General features: G+C 43.4%; 1 protein-coding gene across 1 annotated transcript in view; it reads left to right on the top strand.

Moving 5' to 3' along the window:
- The first annotated feature begins 6,772 nt into the window (after positions 1 to 6,772).
- LOC120027327 (sodium/hydrogen exchanger 3-like) overlaps positions 6,773 to 20,033 on the top strand; it is a 74,910-nt gene continuing 61,649 nt past the window's right edge. The window contains exon 1 of the mRNA XM_038972247.1: positions 6,773 to 6,974. Coding sequence (XP_038828175.1) covers positions 6,773 to 6,974 — 202 coding nt within the window. The remainder of the gene's footprint in view (positions 6,975 to 20,033) is intronic.

Genomic DNA, 20,033 nt, shown 5'->3' with positions numbered 1-20,033 from the left:
TAGAGATTGCGTCAGCTGTGTATCTGGTGGGGCGGTATGCGAATTGGAATGTGTCCAGGGTGTCTGGGATGATGATGTTGATGTGAGCCATGACCAGCCTTTCAAAGCATTTCATGGCTACAGATGTGAGTGCTACGGGGCGATAGTCATTTAGACAGATTACCTTCACGTTCTTGGGAAACGGGACTATGGTGGTCTGCTTGACATATGGAGATATTACAGACAGTATCAGGGAGAGGTAACAAATGTCAGTGAAGACACTTGCCAGTTGGTAGGTGCATGTGCAAAGTACGGGTCTTGGTAATCTGTCTGGCCCCGCGGCCTTGTGAATGTTAACCTGTATAAAGGTCTTACTAACATCGGCTATGGAGAACGAGCTAACACAGTCATCCGGAACAGTTGGTGCTCTCATGGATGGTTCAGTGTTACTTGCCTTGAAGCGAGCATAGAAGGCATTTAGCTCGTCTGGTAAGCTTGTGTCACTGGGCAGTTCGCAGCCTGGTTTTCCTTTGTAATCCATTATAGTTTGCAAGCCCTGGTTCATTTGACGAGAATCAGAACCGGCGTAGTAGGGTTCGATCTTAGTCCTGTATTGAAGGTATGCCTGTTTGATGGCTCGTCGGAGGTTGTAGCGGGATTTCTTATAAGTGTCCGGGTTAGCGTCCCGCTCCTTGAAACCGGCAACTCCAGCCTTTATCTCAGTGCGGATGTTGCTTGTAATCCATGGCTTCTGGTTGGGATATGTACGCATGGTCACTGTGGGGGCTACGTTGATGCACTTGGTAATGAAGCCGGTGACTGATGTGGTAAACTCCTCATTGTTATCGGATGAATCCCAGAACATATTCCAGTGCTAGTGAAACAGTCCTGTAGCTTAGAAACCGCTTCATCGGACCACTTTCGTAATTTTTTCTTCCTGTTTGAGAAAGCAGGAATCAGGAGGATAGAGTTATGGTCAGATTTGCCAAAGGGACGGCGAGGGAGAGCCTTGCATGTGCTTCTGTTTGTGCTTAGTTGCACAGGGTGACATCCTGGGGAAAAAATTGGGTAAATCGTATTTTAGTTTCTCTGCATTAAAATCACCGGCCACAACAAGCATTGACTCTGGGTGCACATTTTCTTGTTTGCCTATGGCCCTATACAGCTCGTTGAGTGCGGCCTTAGCGCCAGCATCTATGAAAATTATAGATGAAAACTCCCTTGGTAAATAGTATGGTCTGCAGCTTATCATGAGTTATTCTAACTCAGGTGAGCAAAAACTCGAGACCTCCTTAATATTAGAAATCGCACACCAGCTGTTGTTAACAAAGACACACCCCTCACCCCTCATCTTAACCAAGGCTGCCAAGAAGTCTTGACGATGCATGGAAAAGCCAGCAATATGTATATTATCCATATCCTTGTTCAGCCACGACTCCGTGAAACATGGAATATTACAGTTCTTCAGGTCCTGTTGATAAGATAGTTTTGAACAGAGTTCGTCCAGTTTGTTCTCTAGTGGATGTATGTTCGCAAACAGAACGGAGGGTAGAGGCGGTTTATTTGCACACCATTGAGATTTAGTCAGGAGGCCTGCTCTTTTGCCTCTGCGCCGTCACTTCCTTTTTTGAGAACCGGGGATTAGGGCCTGGTCCGTGCCGACTAGTTGAAGTAGAAATTGTCATCCAAATCGTGGTTAGTGATCGCTGTTCTGACCTCCAGAAGCTGCTTTTGGTCATAGGAAATGATAGTGGAGACATTATGTAAAAAAAAAATGAAATCAGCATAAAAAATGAAAAATAAAATAAAAAATGAATAAAACATCTGCTATCCCCTGCAATGCCATCTTAGATCAATTGAGTTCGATTTTACCACTAAGCTACTGTCTGTTTGCCTGTGTAATGATGTGTGACAACATGTGCGCAATGATGTGTCCAATACAGTGGGGCAAAAAAGTATTTAGTCAGCCACCAATTGTGCAAGTTCTCCCACTTAAAAAGATGAGAGAGGCCTGTAACTATGACAGACAAAATTAGAAAAAAAAATCCAGAAAATCACATTGTAGGATTTTTAATTAATTTATTTGCAAATTATGGTGGAAAATAAGTATTTGGTCACCTACAAACAAGCAAGATTTCTGGCTCTCACAGACCTGTAACTTCTTCTTTAAGAGGCTCCTCTGTCCTCCACTCGTTACCTGTATTAATGGCACCTGTTTGAACTTGTTATCAGTATAAAAGACACCTGTCCACAACCTCAAACAGTCACACTCCAAACTCCACTATGGCCAAGAGCAAAGAGCTTTCAAAGGACACCAGAAACAAAATTGTAGACCTGCACCAGGCTGGGAAGACTGAATCTGCAATAGGTAAGCAGCTTGGTTTGAAGAAATCAACTGTGGGAGCAATTATTAGGAAATGGAAGACATACAAGACCACTGATAATCTCCCTCGATCTGGGGCTCCACGCAAGATCTCACCCCGTGGGGTCAAAATGATCACAAGAACGGTGAGCAAAAATCCCAGAACCACACGGGGGGACCTAGTGAATGACCTGCAGAGAGCTGGGACCAAAGTAACAAAGCCTACCATCAGTAACACACTACGCCGCCAGGGACTCAAATCCTGCAGTGCCTGACGTGTCCCCCTGCTTAAGCCAGTACATGTCCAGGCCCGTCTGAAGTTGGCTAGAGAGCATTTGGATGATCCAGAAGAAGATTGGGAGAATGTCATATGGTCAGATGAAACCAAAATAGAACTTTTTGGTAAAAACTCAACTTGCCGTGTTTGGAGGACAAAGAATGCTGAGTTGCATCCAAAGAACACCATACCTACTGTGAAGCATGGGGGTGGAAACATCATGCTTTTGGGCTGTTTTTCTGCAAAGGGAGCAGGACGACTGATCCGTGTAAAGGAAAGAATGAATGGGGCCATGTATCGTGAGATTTTGAGTGAAAACCTCCTTCCATCAGCAAGGGCATTGAAGATGAAACTTGGCTGGGTCTTTCAGCATGACAATGATCCCAAACACACCGCCCGGGCAACGGAGTGGCTTCGTAAGAAGCATTTCAAGGTCCTGGAGTGGCCTAGCCAGTCTCCAGATCTCAACCCCATAGAAAATCTTTGGAGGGAGTTGAAAGTCCGTGTTGCCCAGCAACAGCCCCAAAACATCACTGCTCTAGAGGAGATCTGCATGGAGGAATGGGCCAAAATACCAGCAACAGTGTGTGAAAACCTTGTGAAGACTTACAGAAAACGTTTGACCTCTGTCATTGCCAACAAAGGGTATATAACAAAGTATTGAGATAAACTTTTGTTATTGACCAAATACTTATTTTCCACCATAATTTGCAAATAAATTCATTAAAAATCCTACAATGTGATTTTCTGGATTTTTTTTCCTCATTTTGTCTGTCATAGTTGAAGTGTACCTATGATGAAAATTACAGGCCTCTCTCATCTTTTTAAGTGGGAGAACTTGCACAATTGGTGGCTGACTAAATACTTTTTTGCCCCACTGTATGTGATTTAGTGCATTATTACTGGGTAAGCATAATAAGCCACCTCAATTGCCTATTTTCAGCCATAGGTGTTTTTTTAAAACATTGTCATCTTAGTTACATTGATATGTCTTAGTTGTAGTGACATTCTAAATCCACCCTTCCAGTGGGATCAAGATAATCCAGATTTTCGGCATCAAAAAATGACATTCAATTATTATTAAAGGTCAGATTGGATTACCAAATCCGAATCCCTATCCAGAGGATCAGAATCAGTTCGCCACTAAGTGTGTTGTTGACGAAACCTGTTCTACTAGCATGAGTTATTATACTCGACACTGCCATAAATGTTTCAAATCGTGAATTCTAATTATTTCTGTGTTTGGTGTAGCCTTACCTTGGCCTTTTTTTGATAGCCGTGTGGTTCTCTCTTGGACAAGTTGTGGGTTACCTGTCAAGAGGAGACACACGGACGCCCGGCTGGCTTAGCTAGCCTAGCTAGCCTGGAGCCTCAAATGGAGGATGCTATCAAACATTTTCAACGCTGCAGGAGCTGTGTTAATTTTTGCTTTATTCCGGGACAATATGGACCGCCTGGACTTTCAATGTAACAACTGTTTGCTTGCAGAGGACTACAGGGGCGAAGTGGCAAACAAGTAGCGAACCTGGACAAGCTACTGGGGAAATCACGGACGCCTACTTTTTCTTTCACTTCTACCCCAGTAGCCGGACGCCGCTCTGGTCTGGTGGAAGTGTCGCCGCTGTGTCAGCTCTCCACAGCCGACTGGCTGGTACTCTGCAGGGATCCCTCCCGAATGGGTCTCCCCCTTCCCTAGAGAATGGAGCTAGAAGGATAATCTTGGATGACTTGGTGGATGTTCCTGTTCTCGATCCTACCAACCAGCCATGGAGATATGTCACTCGACGTGGAAGTCAAAGACAGCGTCCTCTGGCAACGGCACCTCCTTGGAGATGTTAAGCTTGGACCGGGCACAGACCAGAAACATTCCATTGATCAGGGACTGGGAGACTATTCAGGATCGAGGCAAAGATGAACGGAGCAAAGTATAGAGAGATCCCTGATGAAAACCTGTTCCAGAGTGCTCAGGACCTCAGACTGGGGCGATGGTTCACCTTCCAACAGGACAACGACCCTAAGCACACAGCCAAGACAATGCAGGAGTGGCTTCCGGACTTGAACCAGATCGAACATCTCTGGAGAGACCTGGAAATAGCTGTGCAGCAACGCTCCCCATCCAACATGACAGAGCTTGAGAGGATCTGCTGAGAAGAATGGGAGATACTCCCCAGATACAGGTGTCCCAAGCTTGTAGCATCATACCCAAGAAGACTTGAGGCTGTAATCCCTGCCAAAGGTGCTTCAACAAATTACTGAGTAAAGGGTCTGAATATTTATGTAAATGTGATATTTCAGTTTTTATTTGTAATAAATTAAGAAACATTTATAAAAACCTGTTTTTGCTTTTTCAATATGAGGTATTGTGTGTAGATTGATGAGGAAAAAACAAATTAATCAATTTTAGAATAAGGCTGTAATTTAACAAAATGTGGAAAAAGTCAAGGGGTCTGAATACTTTCCAAAGGCACTGTAATCCAAGTAGTATCAGGAATTCCACATGACAGCTGTCTAGGCCTCTTACTTTTAAAATCTTTACTAATGACATGCCACTAACTTTAAGTAAAGCCAGTGTGTCTATCTATGCGGATGACTCAACACTAAACACGTCAGCTACTACAGCGACTGAAATGACTGCAACACTTAACAAAGAGTTGCAGTTAGTTTCAGAGTGGGTGGCAAAGAATAAGTTAGTCCTAGATATTTCAAAAACTAAAATAATTATATTTGGGACAAATCATTCACTAAACCCTAAACCTCAACTAAATATTTAATGAATAATGTGGAAATTGAGCAAGTTGAGGTGACTAAACTGCTTGGAGTAACCCTGGAATGTAAACTGTCATGGTCAAAACATGTTGATACAACAGTAGCTAAGATTGGGAGAAGTCTGTCCATAATAAAGCTCTGCTCTGCCTTCTTAACATCACTATCAACAAGGCATGTCCTACAGGCCCTAGTTTTGTCACACTTGGACTCCTGTTCAGTCGTGTGGTCAGGTGCCACAAAGAGGGACTTAGGAAAATTACAATTGGCTCAGAACAGCACGGCTGGCCCTTAAATGTACATGGAGAGCTAACCAACATTCCTGAATAATATGCATGTCAATCTCTCATGGCTCAAAGTGGAGGAGAGATTGACTTCATCACTACTTGTTTTTGTAAGAAGTATTGACATGCTGAATGCACCGAGCTGTCTGTTTTAAACTACTAGCACACAGCGCAGACACCCCATGCATACCCTACAAGACATGCCACCAGAGGTCTCTTCACATTCCCTAAGTCCAGAACAGACTATGGGAGAGGCACAGTACTACATAGAGCCATGACTACATGGAACTCTATTCCACATCAGGTAACTGATGCAAGCAGTAGAATCAGATTTAAAAAACAGATAAAAATACACCTTATGGAACAGCGGGGACTGTGAAGACACACATACACAGGTACAGACACAGGCATACACACACACATGCTAGTACACGCACTCTACACACACGTACATTGAAATATTGTTGTATGGTGGTATTATACATTTTGTATTGTAGATATGTAATGGTGTAATGTTATATGATGTACTGTTTTATCTTTTGTTTTATGTGTGATGTAAGTGCCATAATGTGTTTGGACCCCAGGAAGAGTAGCTCCTGCCTTAGCAGCAGCTAATGGGAATCCCTAATAAATACAAATAAATACAAATCGTAAATCAAACTTCATAAAAGTGCTAGGTGGATAGTAGTATTACAGAGAAACAACAACAAAACTACCAAAAAAATGTAATACGTTTTTCTTATTATATATATATATATATATATTTTTAAACAGGACAAATCTGAGGGGGCACGTACCCGTCTGACCCCTATAGGGATGACGCCTCTGGTGTCCTGAGCCAATGAATAACAACAGGGTGGTAAGGTTGGGCAGAACTGCACCCTGGTATCGAAGAAGTGGCCCAACTAGCCTGTCTGGCTAAAGAGTGGGAGGGGCTTTCACCTGCAGTGAAAAGGTGTACTCTAACCTGAGCAAGGACAGAGAGGAGCAAACATACTTAGGGCCAGCAGTAACAATCCAGATAGTCAGTGACAGAGGACAGAGAGGGAGAGAGACAGTCACCAAGATTGATCAAAGCTCAAGATTTGAAAAGCATCCAGCTCCAAGATGCCAGCTCTGTGGCGCTCCACTTTCGTCCTGGTGATGGTACTGCTTGCCATTAGTAGGCCCAGCTTGGCATCTCAGCCCACAGGAAATGGAACAGAACATACTATCACCACCCTGCCCATCGTTATTTGGAAGTGGGAGGGAATTAAGTTCCCATACCTGGTGGCACTCTGGATCCTGGTCAGCTGGCTCTGCAAACTTGGTGAGTTCCATACATGTACATCAGTGGAAGCTGGTGACTTGAAAAATTAAGGAGGATGGGAGACTCACGGTATATGCTCGGAACACACGGAGACGACAAATGAGGGTATGAGGCATGAGTTGGGGTGTTCAGAGGCTTGACGTCAGTGCAGGACAGGCTCATCATGGATGGATGTGTCGTTTTATTAATGTGTTCGTTATGAGAGACTCATTACTAAGCACTTCCCCGCACAAAACACATTGTGGGCGCTCCTCGTTTTTTAATGAAAGAGAGAGAAACTCATCGCTGTATATGCGTTTCATGACAATTGAACTCAGTCAGAACTTGTGGCTAGCATGAGTCCATTCCATGACAGCAGTGAGTGATGGCGAGTAGGAATAACATGTTAGTGGCTTGAACTACAGCGCTGCATCTTGTGTGTCGCGGAGTAATCTTCAAGAAAACTGCAGAAAAAGGATCCGGTAAACCACGAAGCACACTGTTCCCTCTCACTCGCGCAGCTGCCAAACTGAGCAGAGACCGCTGCTAAGCAGAGAGCGCACTCAACAGTTTGCGCAGATGCACTTGGCCAAATCAATTTCAGTAATTAATGAAATAATTATACATTTACTCTGACACGTCGTGACCCACACTTTAAGAAAGGTTGCTCTAATGTTTAGGTGTAGCCTAGGCTGCTGCAACATTTATGTAATGAGTGTTTGCTTCTCTGTCCGGAGTGATTGTGTTATCACCTTTGCTATATAAATACAAAAGGAAAGTGGAAAGCCTACTTGAGCGGCACAAAAAAAGGGCTGCGTCGACCTCTCTCTTTAATCTCACTTTTAATGGATGATGTGATGGAAGCTATCAAATCATTCTGAATTGATTTCGACATCCCAGAAAAGACAGCCGAAAGTTCCATATGTTCAGCAAGTAAATCATCTTAACGTGCAATTACCTCTGCAAGCTCCATGTAGTTTCCCTCCTTGTAGTTGCCCTTGCATGCCCCAAAATGCAGTGGTGTCGACAAGGCGCATCCCTGTCTCTTCTTACTTGCTCATTGTGTTGGTCAATTTGAATACGCAGACCTTCGTCCATTACATGATCGATGCCGCTTTTTCAGAGAATCTTGAATCTGATGTGGGCATTTATATGCTCTCTTCTTTTGTTATGCTGTTTACCTTAATGATCGATGTTCTTCAGGTCACTGTACCCCCCTTTCACCCAAGGCTTTCCAAAAAGCAGGCAAGGCCAACAATACAGGCAGCTTGATGGAAGGCTCCCTCTTAGCCAGCCATACTTTTGATACCAATTCGTATTGAACGCCCTCAGCTTTTCATCCTTCTTCATCAAACTGATCTCAGGCAGAGGTCGACCCTCGGTTTCCATGTACACCTGAGAATGAAAGGGGTTCTTCAACAAAAAGTCCACAGCATTTGCCATTCTGCCAACCTGGCGGCAAAAATTACATGCTCGCACTGGTAGCTGGCTACTGCTACCAGTGCTATGGCGAATGAAAATATAATTCACTATCTGGACACAAAAATAAAGTTAAAAAACCAAGAAAACATTTAATAATATACCTCCTCTGACTAATTTGAATAATATCAAAAAAATGGTCAACTATCACTTTTCACTCTCAATCTCTAACCAATAATGTCAACGATTTACCAAGCTTCTCATCACATAGAACCCCCCCATAATGCTCTGCGGCACAACCCCGAAACAACACACTAGGTTCATTCTCTGATCCTAATCTTATAATTGGATGGACAACATGTCAGTTCATACTGCAAAAGCTTTGATTGGTTGGAGGTCGTCCTCCGGAAGTGGTCATAATTACCATGTAGGTCTATGGAAGGGGTGAGGCCTACGAGCCTCCTAGGTTTTGTATTGAAGTTAATGTAGCGAGAGGAAAATGGAAGCTAGCTGTCAACCGGCTACACCGTAATGCTACCCCAGAGAGTGCTGTTGAAATTACTTTAGACCTTAATTGAAAAACAGTGTTTAAATAAATTATTTAGTGAAATATTAATATATTTAGTGTAGTTTTATCTATAAAGGATAACTTTTGTTTCACTATTTTTATTTTTATGAAATTTCATTGAGGAGGACAGTCCTACCTTTCCTCCTCTGAGGAGCCTCCACTGATTTACATCCCCTTCCCCAGGCTACTCATCTTTATAGTATTTCATCGTACCATAGATTGCCACACTCTATTCACGCTGAGAGTTTGTTTGCTTATGCTTTACTTTACCTTGAGTCATAAGAACCAACATTAAACTGTCATAATCAATACATGACAGATGTTATAAACCAAGCTGGTGTCAGCTTAAGACAATGACTTTACACTGTCATGACACAGCAAATTAACTGTGTGTTAGTGTAAAATTGTTCTTTGCAGATTTGGACGTCAGGTGACCATTTCATTGATGCAGGACTTATTTATGTGTTTCGACAGAAAAGCGATAATGTAATTTGTGCTAATGTATATGCGTATGTACAGATAAGAGTTATGCAGTGTCATCTTTTGAACGTTAATTGTTAAAGGTAATGGAGCATCTACCGTGTTGTGTTATGTTTAGGTCTTGTTTGTTGTGGTGACATGGTGGTCAATAGCAATGTGAGTGTACACAACAGACACAATTGAGATGTGACATTGATTACACTTTTTGTGTGTTTGTGTAAATGTGCATACACTGTGCATAGATAGGTACAGTGCCTTCACAAAGTATTCACACCCCTTGAATTTTTACACATTTTGTTATTACAAAGTGGGATTAAAATGGATCTAATTGTATTTTTTTTCAATGATCTACAAAAAATACAACAAAAAAAGTGGAAGAAAAGTCTAACATTAGTAAAAAAATAAATATATACAGTATATATGAAAAACACACTAATATACTGTATCCTGAAAAGATAAGTATTCAACTCCCTGAGTCAATACATGTTGGAATCACATTTGTCAGCGATTAAAGCTGTGAGTCTTTCTTTCTTTTCTTTCTCTAAGAGCTTTGCGAACCTGTATTGTACAATAGTTGCACATTATTCTTTAAAAAAATCTTCAAACTCAGTCAATATAATTGTTGATCATTGCTAGACAGCCATTTTCAAATCTTGCCATAGATTTTCAAGCCGATTTAAATCAAAACTAGAGGTGTGCCGAGTACTCGTATTTTTTGTAAAGTTCCGTGATGAGAAACATTATTTTCAGCCAGCACGCATCTCTCTTTCACTCTAATAGTGTGAAGCGCTGTGTGCTCTAAACAACTATTGGCTAGTTCTTCTGTCTGTAAAGAAATGGGCAGGGTATTGTTGTAGCCTGCTGCAACGATTGGTTTAGAACAAGTCGCTCTCCCTCTGCGCTCATTTCCCCAGAGAGCGGCTTTAATTCACTCATCTCAGGGCACAATTCTCCCCTTTTCCAAACATTGTGTATTAATCAGAATCCGTATCTAGTCATTGTTGTTCAATCTACTTATTTCTTGTCGACTTTGCTGAGGCCATATGGTTGTTTTTGTCTGTCTACTTGGTATTGTTTAGTAGGCCTACTTTTTGTGTCATTATAATTAGTCCATTGCTGACAACGTCTGTGTTATGTCGTGTTCCAAGCCCATGCTTGCTTGCTATTATTATTTATTTAAATGCGCACATGCATGTTCACCGAGAGACATATCATTAGAAAATAAAATGCCAAATGTATATGGTTCATTTTTATTCCACATTTTTAAAGGGGTAGATTGTTTATTTTTATAATACAAAAGTTTTGCTCCTCTCAAATGTGAAACAATATATGGGGTAAACAAATTAGCCTACCTTCATCTAAATCTGTCTCTGGAATAAATGCAGGCAGTAGTAGCCAGCCATGCATTAGGCTATTTATGTGCATTTTTATCTGTCGAGGCCATTTAACAATGTGTGTGAATGAGTGAAAGAACAACGATGCGCTCTGAGATGCACTCTTGAGTGATAGCGCTGTAATGCACACTTGAGGTATAGGCTTTACCGGCATTTAAAGCTTTTGGGTTTTCCAATCACGAGTAAATCCGATTACGAGTATCAAGTGTGATAAAATGGATATGATTCTGAAATCGAGTATGACGAATCAGTACACCCCTAGTCAAAACTGTAACTAGGACATTCAGGAACATTCAATGTTGTCTTGGTAAGCAACTCCAGTGGATATTTGGCCTTGTGTTTTAGGTTATTGTCCTACTGAAAGGTGAATGTGTCTCCCAGTGGCTGTTGGAAAGCAGACTGAACCATGTTTTCCTCTAGGAATTTGCCTGTGATTAGCTCTATTCTGTTTCTTTTCATCATAAAAACTCCCTAGTTATTGCCAATGACAAGCATACCCATAACATTATGCAGCCATCACCATGCTTGAAAATAAATATGAAGCGTGGTACTCAGTGATTGTTGTGTTGGATTTGCACCAAACATACACTTCGTATTCAGGACATAAAGTACATTTCTTGCCACATTTTTTGCAGTTTTACTTAATACCTTATTGCAAACAGGATACATGTTTTGGAATGTATTTATTCTGTACAGGCTTCCTTCTTTTCACTCTGTCTGTTAGGTTAGTATTGTGGAGTAGCAATGCTGTTGCTCCATCCTCAGTTTTCTCCTAGAATAGCCATTCAAATCTGTAACTGTTTTAAATTGGACTCATGGTGAAATACCTGAGTGGTTTCCTTCCTCTCTGGCAACTTAGCTAGGACGGACGCCTGTATCTTTGTAGTGACTAGGTGCATCGATACACCACCCAAAGTGTAATTAATAACTTCCCTGTGCTCAAAGGGATATTCACTGTCTGCTTCTTCTTTGCGAGGCATTGGAAAACCTCCCTGGTCTTTCTGGTTAAATCTGTGTTTGAAATTCACTGCTCGACTGAGGGACCATAAAATTGTTGTATGTTTGGGGTACAGAGAAGAGATAGTCATTCAAAAATCATGTTAAACACTATTATTGCACACAGAGTGAGTGTGACTTGTTGTGACGTATGTGACTTGTTAAGCAAATATTTACTCCTGAACTGATTTAGGCTTGCCAAAGGGGTTGAATACTTATTTACTCAAGACATTTTAGCTTTTAATTTGTGATGAATTTGTAAACATTTTGAAAAACATAATTCCACTTTGGCATTATGTGTCACTCCCTGACCTTAGAGAGCAGTTTTATTTCTCTATTTGGTTAGGTCAGAGTGTGATGTTTGTGGGCATTCTATGTTTTGTTTTCTTTGTTTCTTTATTTCTATGTTTTGGCCGGGTATGGTTCTCAATCAGAGACAGCTGTCTATCGTTGTCTCTGATTGGGAATCATACTTAGGTAGCCCTTTTTCCCTCCTTTCAGGGTGGGTATTTATCTTTGTTAGTGGCACTATAGCCCTGTAAGCTTCACGGTTGGTTTTTCGTTTCTTGTTTTGTTGGCGACATTTTAAATAAAAAGAGAAATGTACGCTCACCACGCTGCACTTTGGTCCACTTCTTCCATCGGCCGTGACATTATGGGGTATTGTGTGTAGGCCAGTGACCAAAAAATCTCAATTGAATCCATTTTAAATTCAGGCTGTAACACACAAAATGTGGAAAAAGTAAAGGGGTGTGAATAGTTTCTGAAGAAGCTGTACATAAAGATACAGTACATGTGGGGAGTGTGTTTGCCATGCATATGATGGAGGAAATGCACAGCATTGATGAGTATTGCAGGCAGATATAGATTTACATATGGGCTCTCCTTGCAGATTACCTCAAATTTTGCTGGTCATTATTCCGTTCATTTTACCCTATGCTGACGTCTGTGAAACAGCCCCTCTGTCACACCCTGGCCTTAGTTATCTTTGTTTTCATTATTATTTTAGTTAGGTCAGGGTGTGACATGGGGAAGTTTGTGTGTTTTTGTATTGTCTAGGGTGTTGTATGGTTTAGGGGGTTAAATAGAGTAGATGGGTTAGTGTTCAGTGTAGGTATCTAGGAAAGTCTATGGTTGCCTGAATTGGTTCTCAATCAGAGACAGCTGGTTATTTGTCTCTGATTGGGAGCCATATTTAAGGCAGCCATAGGCTTTAGCTGTTTGTGGGTAATTGTCTATGTTGAACGTTTGTTGCTTGTCGTTGCACTAACGTTTGTAGCTTCACGGTCGTTTTGTTGTTTTTGTTTTCAGTTTATGTATAGTGTTTGTTTTGTGTTTTCTCTCTCTTCTGAATAAAGAAGATGTATTTTTCACACGCTGCGCCTTGGTCCACTCTCTCTAAAGAAGACGATCGTGACAGAATTACCCACCAATCTAGGACCAAGCGGCGTGTCAAGCGGCAACAGGACCCACCTACACAGGATTCGTGGACTTGGGAGGAAATATTGGACGGAAAGGGACCCTGGGCTCAACCAGGAGAATATCGCCGCCCCAAAGCTGAGCTGGAGGCAGCGAAAGCAGAGAGGCGGCGATATGAGGAGGCAGCACGGAAACAAGGCTGGAAGCCCGTAAGTCAAACCCAAAAATTTCTTGGGGGGGGGGGGCTCTCGGGTAGTTTAGGGGGGGGCTCTCGGGTAGTCCTCCTGCTTACCGTAGGGAGCCGGTGAGGGCGGATTTGGAGGTGAGCGACGCAGAGACAGTAAAGGAGTTAATGGAGAAATTGGAGGAGAGAGTTATGAGGGATGTACTGGTTTGGTGCATGAGGCACGGCATCCGTCCGAATGAACGTGTTGGTGAGTTAATGTCACCGGGAACAGCTCTCCATAATCGTCCTGAGGTGTGTGCTAGCCGTCTGGTTAAGACAGTGCCTACAGCACGCACAAAGCCTCCTGTGCGTCTCCAGAGTCCTGTGCGTCCTGTTACTGCTCCTCGCACTAGCCCTGTGGTGCGTGTCCCCAGCCCAGTACCACCAGTGCTGACACCACGCACTGAGCCTCCTGTGCCTCTCCAGAGCCCTGTTCCTCCTCCACGCACTCTCCCTGTGGTGCGTGTATCCAGCCCAGTGCCTCCAGTTCCGGCACCACGCACCAAGCCTCATGTGCTTCTCCAGAGCCCTGTACGCACTGATCCTTCTCCCCGCACTCGCCCTGAGGTGCGTGCCCTCAGCCCGGTACCACCAGTCCCGGTACCACGCACCAGTCCTATAGTGCGCCTCGAGAACTCAGTGTGCCCTGTTCCTGCTCCCCGCACTAGCCTGAAGGTGCGTGTCCTTAGCCCGGTACCTCCAGTTCCGGCACCACGCACTAGGCCTACAGTGCGTCTCAGCCGGCCAGAGTCTGCCGTCTGCCCAGCTGCGCCTGAACTGCCCGTCTGCCCAGCGGTGCCTGAACTGCCCGTCTGCCCAGCGGCGCCTGAACTGCCCGTCTGCCCAACGGCGCCTGAACTGTCCGTCTGCCAAGCCCCGCATGAACTGCCCGTCTGTATTGAGCCTTCAAAGCCGCCCGTCGGTACTGAGCCTTCAAAGCCGCCCGTCGGTACTGAGCCTTCAAAGCCGCCCGTCTGCCATGAGCCTGCAAAGCCGCCCGTCTGCCATGAGCCTACAGAGCCGTCCGCCAGACAGGAGCCGCTAGAGCCTTCCGCCAGACAGGAGCAGCCAGAGCCTTCCGCCAGACAGGAGCAGCCAGAGCCTTCCGCCAGACAGGATCAGCCAGAGCCTTCCGCCAGACAGGATCAGCCAGAGCCTTCTGCCAGACAGGATCAGCCAGAGCCTTCCACCAGACAGGATCAGCCAGAGCCTTCCACCAGACAGGATCAGCCAGAGCCTTCCGCCAGACAGGATCAGCCAGAGCCGTCAGCGAGCCATGACCAGCCAGAGCCGTCAGCGAGCCATGACCAGCCAGAGCCGTCAGCGAGCCATGACCAGCCAGAGCCGTCAGCGAGCCATGACCAGCCAGAGCCGTCAGCGAGCCATGACCAGCCAGAGCAGTCAGCGAGCCATGACTAGCCAGAGCCGTCAGCGAGCCATGACCAGCCAGAGCCGTCATCCAGCCATGACCAGCCAGAGCCGTCATCCAGCCATGACCAGCCAGATCCGTCATCCAGCCATGACCAGCCAGATCCGTCATCCAGCCATGACCAGCCAGATCCGTCATCCAGCCATGACCAGCCAGATCCGTCAGCCAGCCATGACCAGCCAGATCCGTCAGCCAGCCATGAGCAGCCAGATCCGTCAGCCAGCCATGAGCCGTCATCCAGCCAGGATCCGCCAGAGCCGTCATCCAGCCAGGATCCGCCAGAGCCGTCATCCAGCCAGGATCCGCCAGAGCCGTCATCCAGCCAGGATCCGCCAGAGCCAGTCAGCCAGGATCCGCCAGCCAGCCAGGATCCACCAGAGCCAGCCAGCCAGGATCCGTCATCCAGCCAGGATCCGTCCCTCAGTCCGGAGCTGCCGTCCCTCAGTCCGGAGCTGCCCCTTATCCTGGTGCTGCCCCTTATCCTGGTGCTGCCCCTTAGTCCGGTGCTGCCCCTTAGTCCGGTGCTGCCCCTTAGTCCGGTGCTGCCCCTTAGTCCGGTGCTGCCCCTTAGTCCAGTGGGGTTAATGTGGAGGGTGGCCATTTGGAGGAGGCTACGAAAGCGGGTAGTGACTATGGTGGGGTGGGGACCACGACCAGTGCCAGAGCCGCCACCGTGGACAGACGCCCTCCCAGACCCTCCCCTAGACTTTATGCTGGTGCGCCCGGAGTTCGCACCTTAAGGGGGGGGTTATGTCACACCCTGGCCTTAGTTATCTTTGTTTTCATTATTATTTTAGTTAGGTCAATGTGTGACATGGGGAAGTTTGTGTGTTTTTGTATTGTCTAGGGTGTTGTATGGTTTAGGGGGTTAAATAGAGTAGATGGGTTAGTGTTCAGTGTAGGTATCTAGGAAAGTCTATGGTTGCCTGAATTGGTTCTCAATCAGAGACAGCTGGTTATTGTTGTCTCTGATTGGGAGCCATATTTAAGGCAGCCATAGGCTTTAGCTGTTTGTGGGTAATTGTCTATGTTGAACGTTTGTTGCTTGTCGTTGCACTAACGTTTGTAGCTTCACGGTCGTCTTGTTGTTTTTGTTTTCAGTTTATGTATAGTGTTTGTTTTGTGTTTTCTCTCTCTTCTGAATAAAGAAGATGTATTTTTCACACGCTGCGCCTTGGTCCACTCTCTCTAAAGAAGACGATCGTGACACCCTCAAAACATAACCACAGTATTTACACTGGTGACTCTGAGGAGCACTTATCAAACAGCTTCAAGAATGCAACACAAGCTGATACTTATTTGACGCCATTAACATTAGCATTGTTTTACAGAACTAATAGAAAAATGTATGTCACGTGTCTGACCTTATTTCCTTTGTTTAGTCTTTATTTAGTTGGTCAGGACGTGAGTTGGGTGGGTATTATCTATGTTGTCTGTTTCTATGTGGGGTTTTCTCGTTTGGCCTGATATGGTTCTCAATCAGAGGCAGCTGTCATTCGTTGTCTCTGATTGAGAACCATATTTAGGTAGCCTGTTTTCTGTTGGGGTTTGTGGGTGATTGTCTATGTGTAGTGTTTGTGTCAGCACTATTGTTATTTAGCTTCACGGTTGTCACTTTGTTGTTTTTGTAGTGTTCAGTTTCTTTCATTAAATAATGACGAACACTTACCTCGCTGCGAATTGGTCCTCCGATCCTGACGAGACTCTCCTCGTCAGACGAGGAGGACGAAGACAGCCATGACAATGTAACTACATAAGCACAGTTGAGTATAACACCGTGAAGGTTATGAAATCAGTACCTTGCGTGTCCGCGGTTATAAAGGAATACACAGAATGCATTATGCTCCATACATAAATACGGTGTGTTACAGTAGAAATGACATCACACGATATACAGAAACATTATTATAATAAGATAATAAGGCACTTACTTTGATAGAAATGCACACAGTAATTATTAGTAAGGAAAACAACAATGAAGGCAATGCGCCGGGGCTAAAAGTTCTGTCAGGTTCTGTTTTGACTGGAGATGCGCAAATGTCTGCATACTTGACCTGAGGAAACAATGGTAGAGTGCTTGGGCTTCATCAAAGAGAGGAGTTTGTCCAACTCATCTAGCTAATCCTTGCCCAACATTAGCATAGAATTCCTCCGCCACAGTGAAATGGGCTACTTTCTTTGTGAATTAATGAGGCGGAACGCACCTATCTCACTGTTACAAAATCATGTAAAATTGACAAGTTGAAACATTTTCTATAGATAATTAACAGGCAGCGTGCCTTGGTTTGAGGGCAGCTATGGTTAAATATTCTTTATTTGTCAAAAAGCAGTCAAGCATCGATCATCAAGTGACCAGAATCAGACCTTCAATATTTATTTGAAAGGAGCTTCAAGATCACTGTGCACTTTCACCACCCTGTGAAGTTCATCATAAGTTATTTCATCTGTAGCTTAATAAACTGCATGGTTTCACGAGTGTAAGTGGGATGACCACACACCATATCATCGAGTGACTCCAAGTTTACTTCGACATGATGGTTTTTATATCAATATATTTGCACATAAATGCATATCCACCGCCATTTCTACCATAATTAATTTTACCAGCACAAAAAGATCCCACCATGTCGAAGGAACCAATTATCTGTCAGCATTTATATTTTACTTGCATAAAAAACTGTAGACAGAAATGTGGTTATTGAGTGAATTCTGACATCACATGTATAAGAAAACTCACTCAGGGGGGACCGTTAGAGATATTTGGAAGATATCTGTCAGCATTTATATTTTACTTGCATAAAAAACTGTAGACAGAAATGTGGTTATTGAGTGAATTCTGACATCACATGTATAAGAAAACTCACTCAGGGGGGACCGTTAGAGATATTTGGAACTCATGCGTGAAAAGGTTAATCTTTAATATCCATAATATTTATGATTATTTATTTGAATTGCGCGCCCTCCAGTTTCACCGGAAGTTGTCCCGCTAGCGGGACGCCTAGCCCTATTAACTGAGCTTCAGGCTGACAGAGGCAACACTTAAAACACCTAAGCAAAAGAAATAAAGAGTCCTCTGGTTGGATGACAAATCCAGAGGTTACTGTTCAGTTAGTGAAAATGTTCACTTTGAGATAGAAGCCAGCCGGCTTGGTAAGAATTGAGCCTGTGGACGAAGTTAAAGAAGGAGTGATAGCATGAAATCTGAAAAAGCATTACCGACTTTAAAAACTTGCCTCTCTCCACTAATCCAGACTGAGTGAGTGATGAGAACATTTATAACGGCACATTGCTGTTTAATCATACTCCAGGGACAGAAAAAATTACACTTTCTCAGTCTTCTGAAACATTTGAATCCTTTTGCTTTACCGTTTAGTTCCGGCTTTGAGTTTCAACACCTGCCTTTGTGTAAAGCCCAATAATGTTGCCAGGTAGAAACAGATGTCAATGTCAGACTCCCTAGTATCCTGTGGACATCTTGATCCCGTTATTGATCAACAATCAAAAAAGTGTAAGGAGGCCGCAGCCTGTAGGCCTATTCATAAAGCGTCTTAAAGTAGGAATGCTGATCTATGATCAGGTCCTCCCAGTCCATGAGATATGCAGTGGGATCTTTAAGCCACAACAGAGCATATAGTAGATCAGCACTCCTACTATAAAATTCTTTATGAATACAACTCCAGGGATCAAGAAGGTGTAAGGAGGCCTGACTAATTAGCTAACTACGCTAAAATGTTGCCAGCATCTTGGCTGTGAAAAATGCATGTTTACTTCAAAGATTTATCAGGCAATGAGCAGCATTTTTGAGACCACAGCCCAGATTCACAAAACCATCTTAAGAAGACATTTCTTCCTAAGTGCCATTTTTTCCTTAACTTTATTCTTAAGAAGAAACTTACAAAAAGTTGATATTCCTCAATAAAGTTCTTGAAAATGTTCTTAAGTTTCTTCCCATGTTTCTTCTTAAGGAAGTAGTTAAGAAAAAATGTGATTCTTGAAAATAAAGTTATTGGATTTCTTAATGTTCTTAACCTTTTACGGGGGCAGCCCGACACCGGTACACTTATGACAACATCCAGCTCAAAGTGCAGGGCGCGAAATTCAAAATCTATTTTTTTTTAATATTTAACTTTCACACATTAACAAGTCCAAGACACCAGATGAAAGGTGCACATCTTGTGAATCAAGCCAACATGTCCGATTTTTAAAATGTTTTACAGGGAAGACAAAATATGTAAATCTATTAGCTAACCACGTTAGCAAAAGACACAACTTTTTCTAACTCCATCAGTTTCTTACTCCATCAGGTGCTATCACAAATTCGACCAAATAAAGATATAAATAGCCACTAACCAAGAAACAAATTCATCAGATGACAGTCTGATAACATATTTATTGTATAGCATATGTTTTGTTCGAAAAATGTGCATATTTCATGTATAAACCATAGTTTACATTTCAGCTACAATCCGAAATTGCACCGAAAGCAGACAGAATGTTTACAGACACCAACGTCAAATAGCTAATTACTCATCATAAAACATTTCTGAAAAATACATAGTCTGCAGCAATTGAAAGACAGGCATCTTGTGATTCCAAACAATATTTCCGATTTATTAAATGTTTTACAGCGCAAACAAAATGTATCGCTATATTAGCGTAGCTACAATAGACAGAAATAATTGGGCGCCCACGGCCAGTTCACATGCACGACAGATATATGAAATAACATTATAAAATGGGTCTTACTCTTGCTGATCTTTCATCAGAATGTTGAAGAACGTGTCCTCTGTCCAGATGAGTCGTTGTTTCGATTCAGAATGGCAAATGTCCCTCTTCAATTAGCATTGGCACTAGCCGAGTGGCATAAATTTCTCCAACGTAAACACAGTCAGAGGACGGAACACGGCAAAACTCCCGAATAAAGTTTCAATAATCTGATTAAACTATATTGAAAAAACATACATTACGATGATATGGTCACATGTATCAAAAAAAAATCGAGCCGGAGACGTTAGCCGTTCGTTACGGCAGCAAAACAGAAGTCAATCCCACTTCCTTCAGAGTACCGGAAGTGGACCGTCACGTCAAATAAATAGGTTTTTTTCCACCACAGACCAAGAGGAGCAAAAAAAATTCTTCTCTGACATCC

This window comes from Salvelinus namaycush, chromosome 32 (genome assembly GCF_016432855.1).
Source record: "Salvelinus namaycush isolate Seneca chromosome 32, SaNama_1.0, whole genome shotgun sequence".
In the NCBI taxonomy this organism is placed as follows: Eukaryota; Metazoa; Chordata; class Actinopteri; order Salmoniformes; family Salmonidae; genus Salvelinus; species Salvelinus namaycush.
This window is presented reverse-complemented; position numbering and strand designations above follow the sequence as displayed.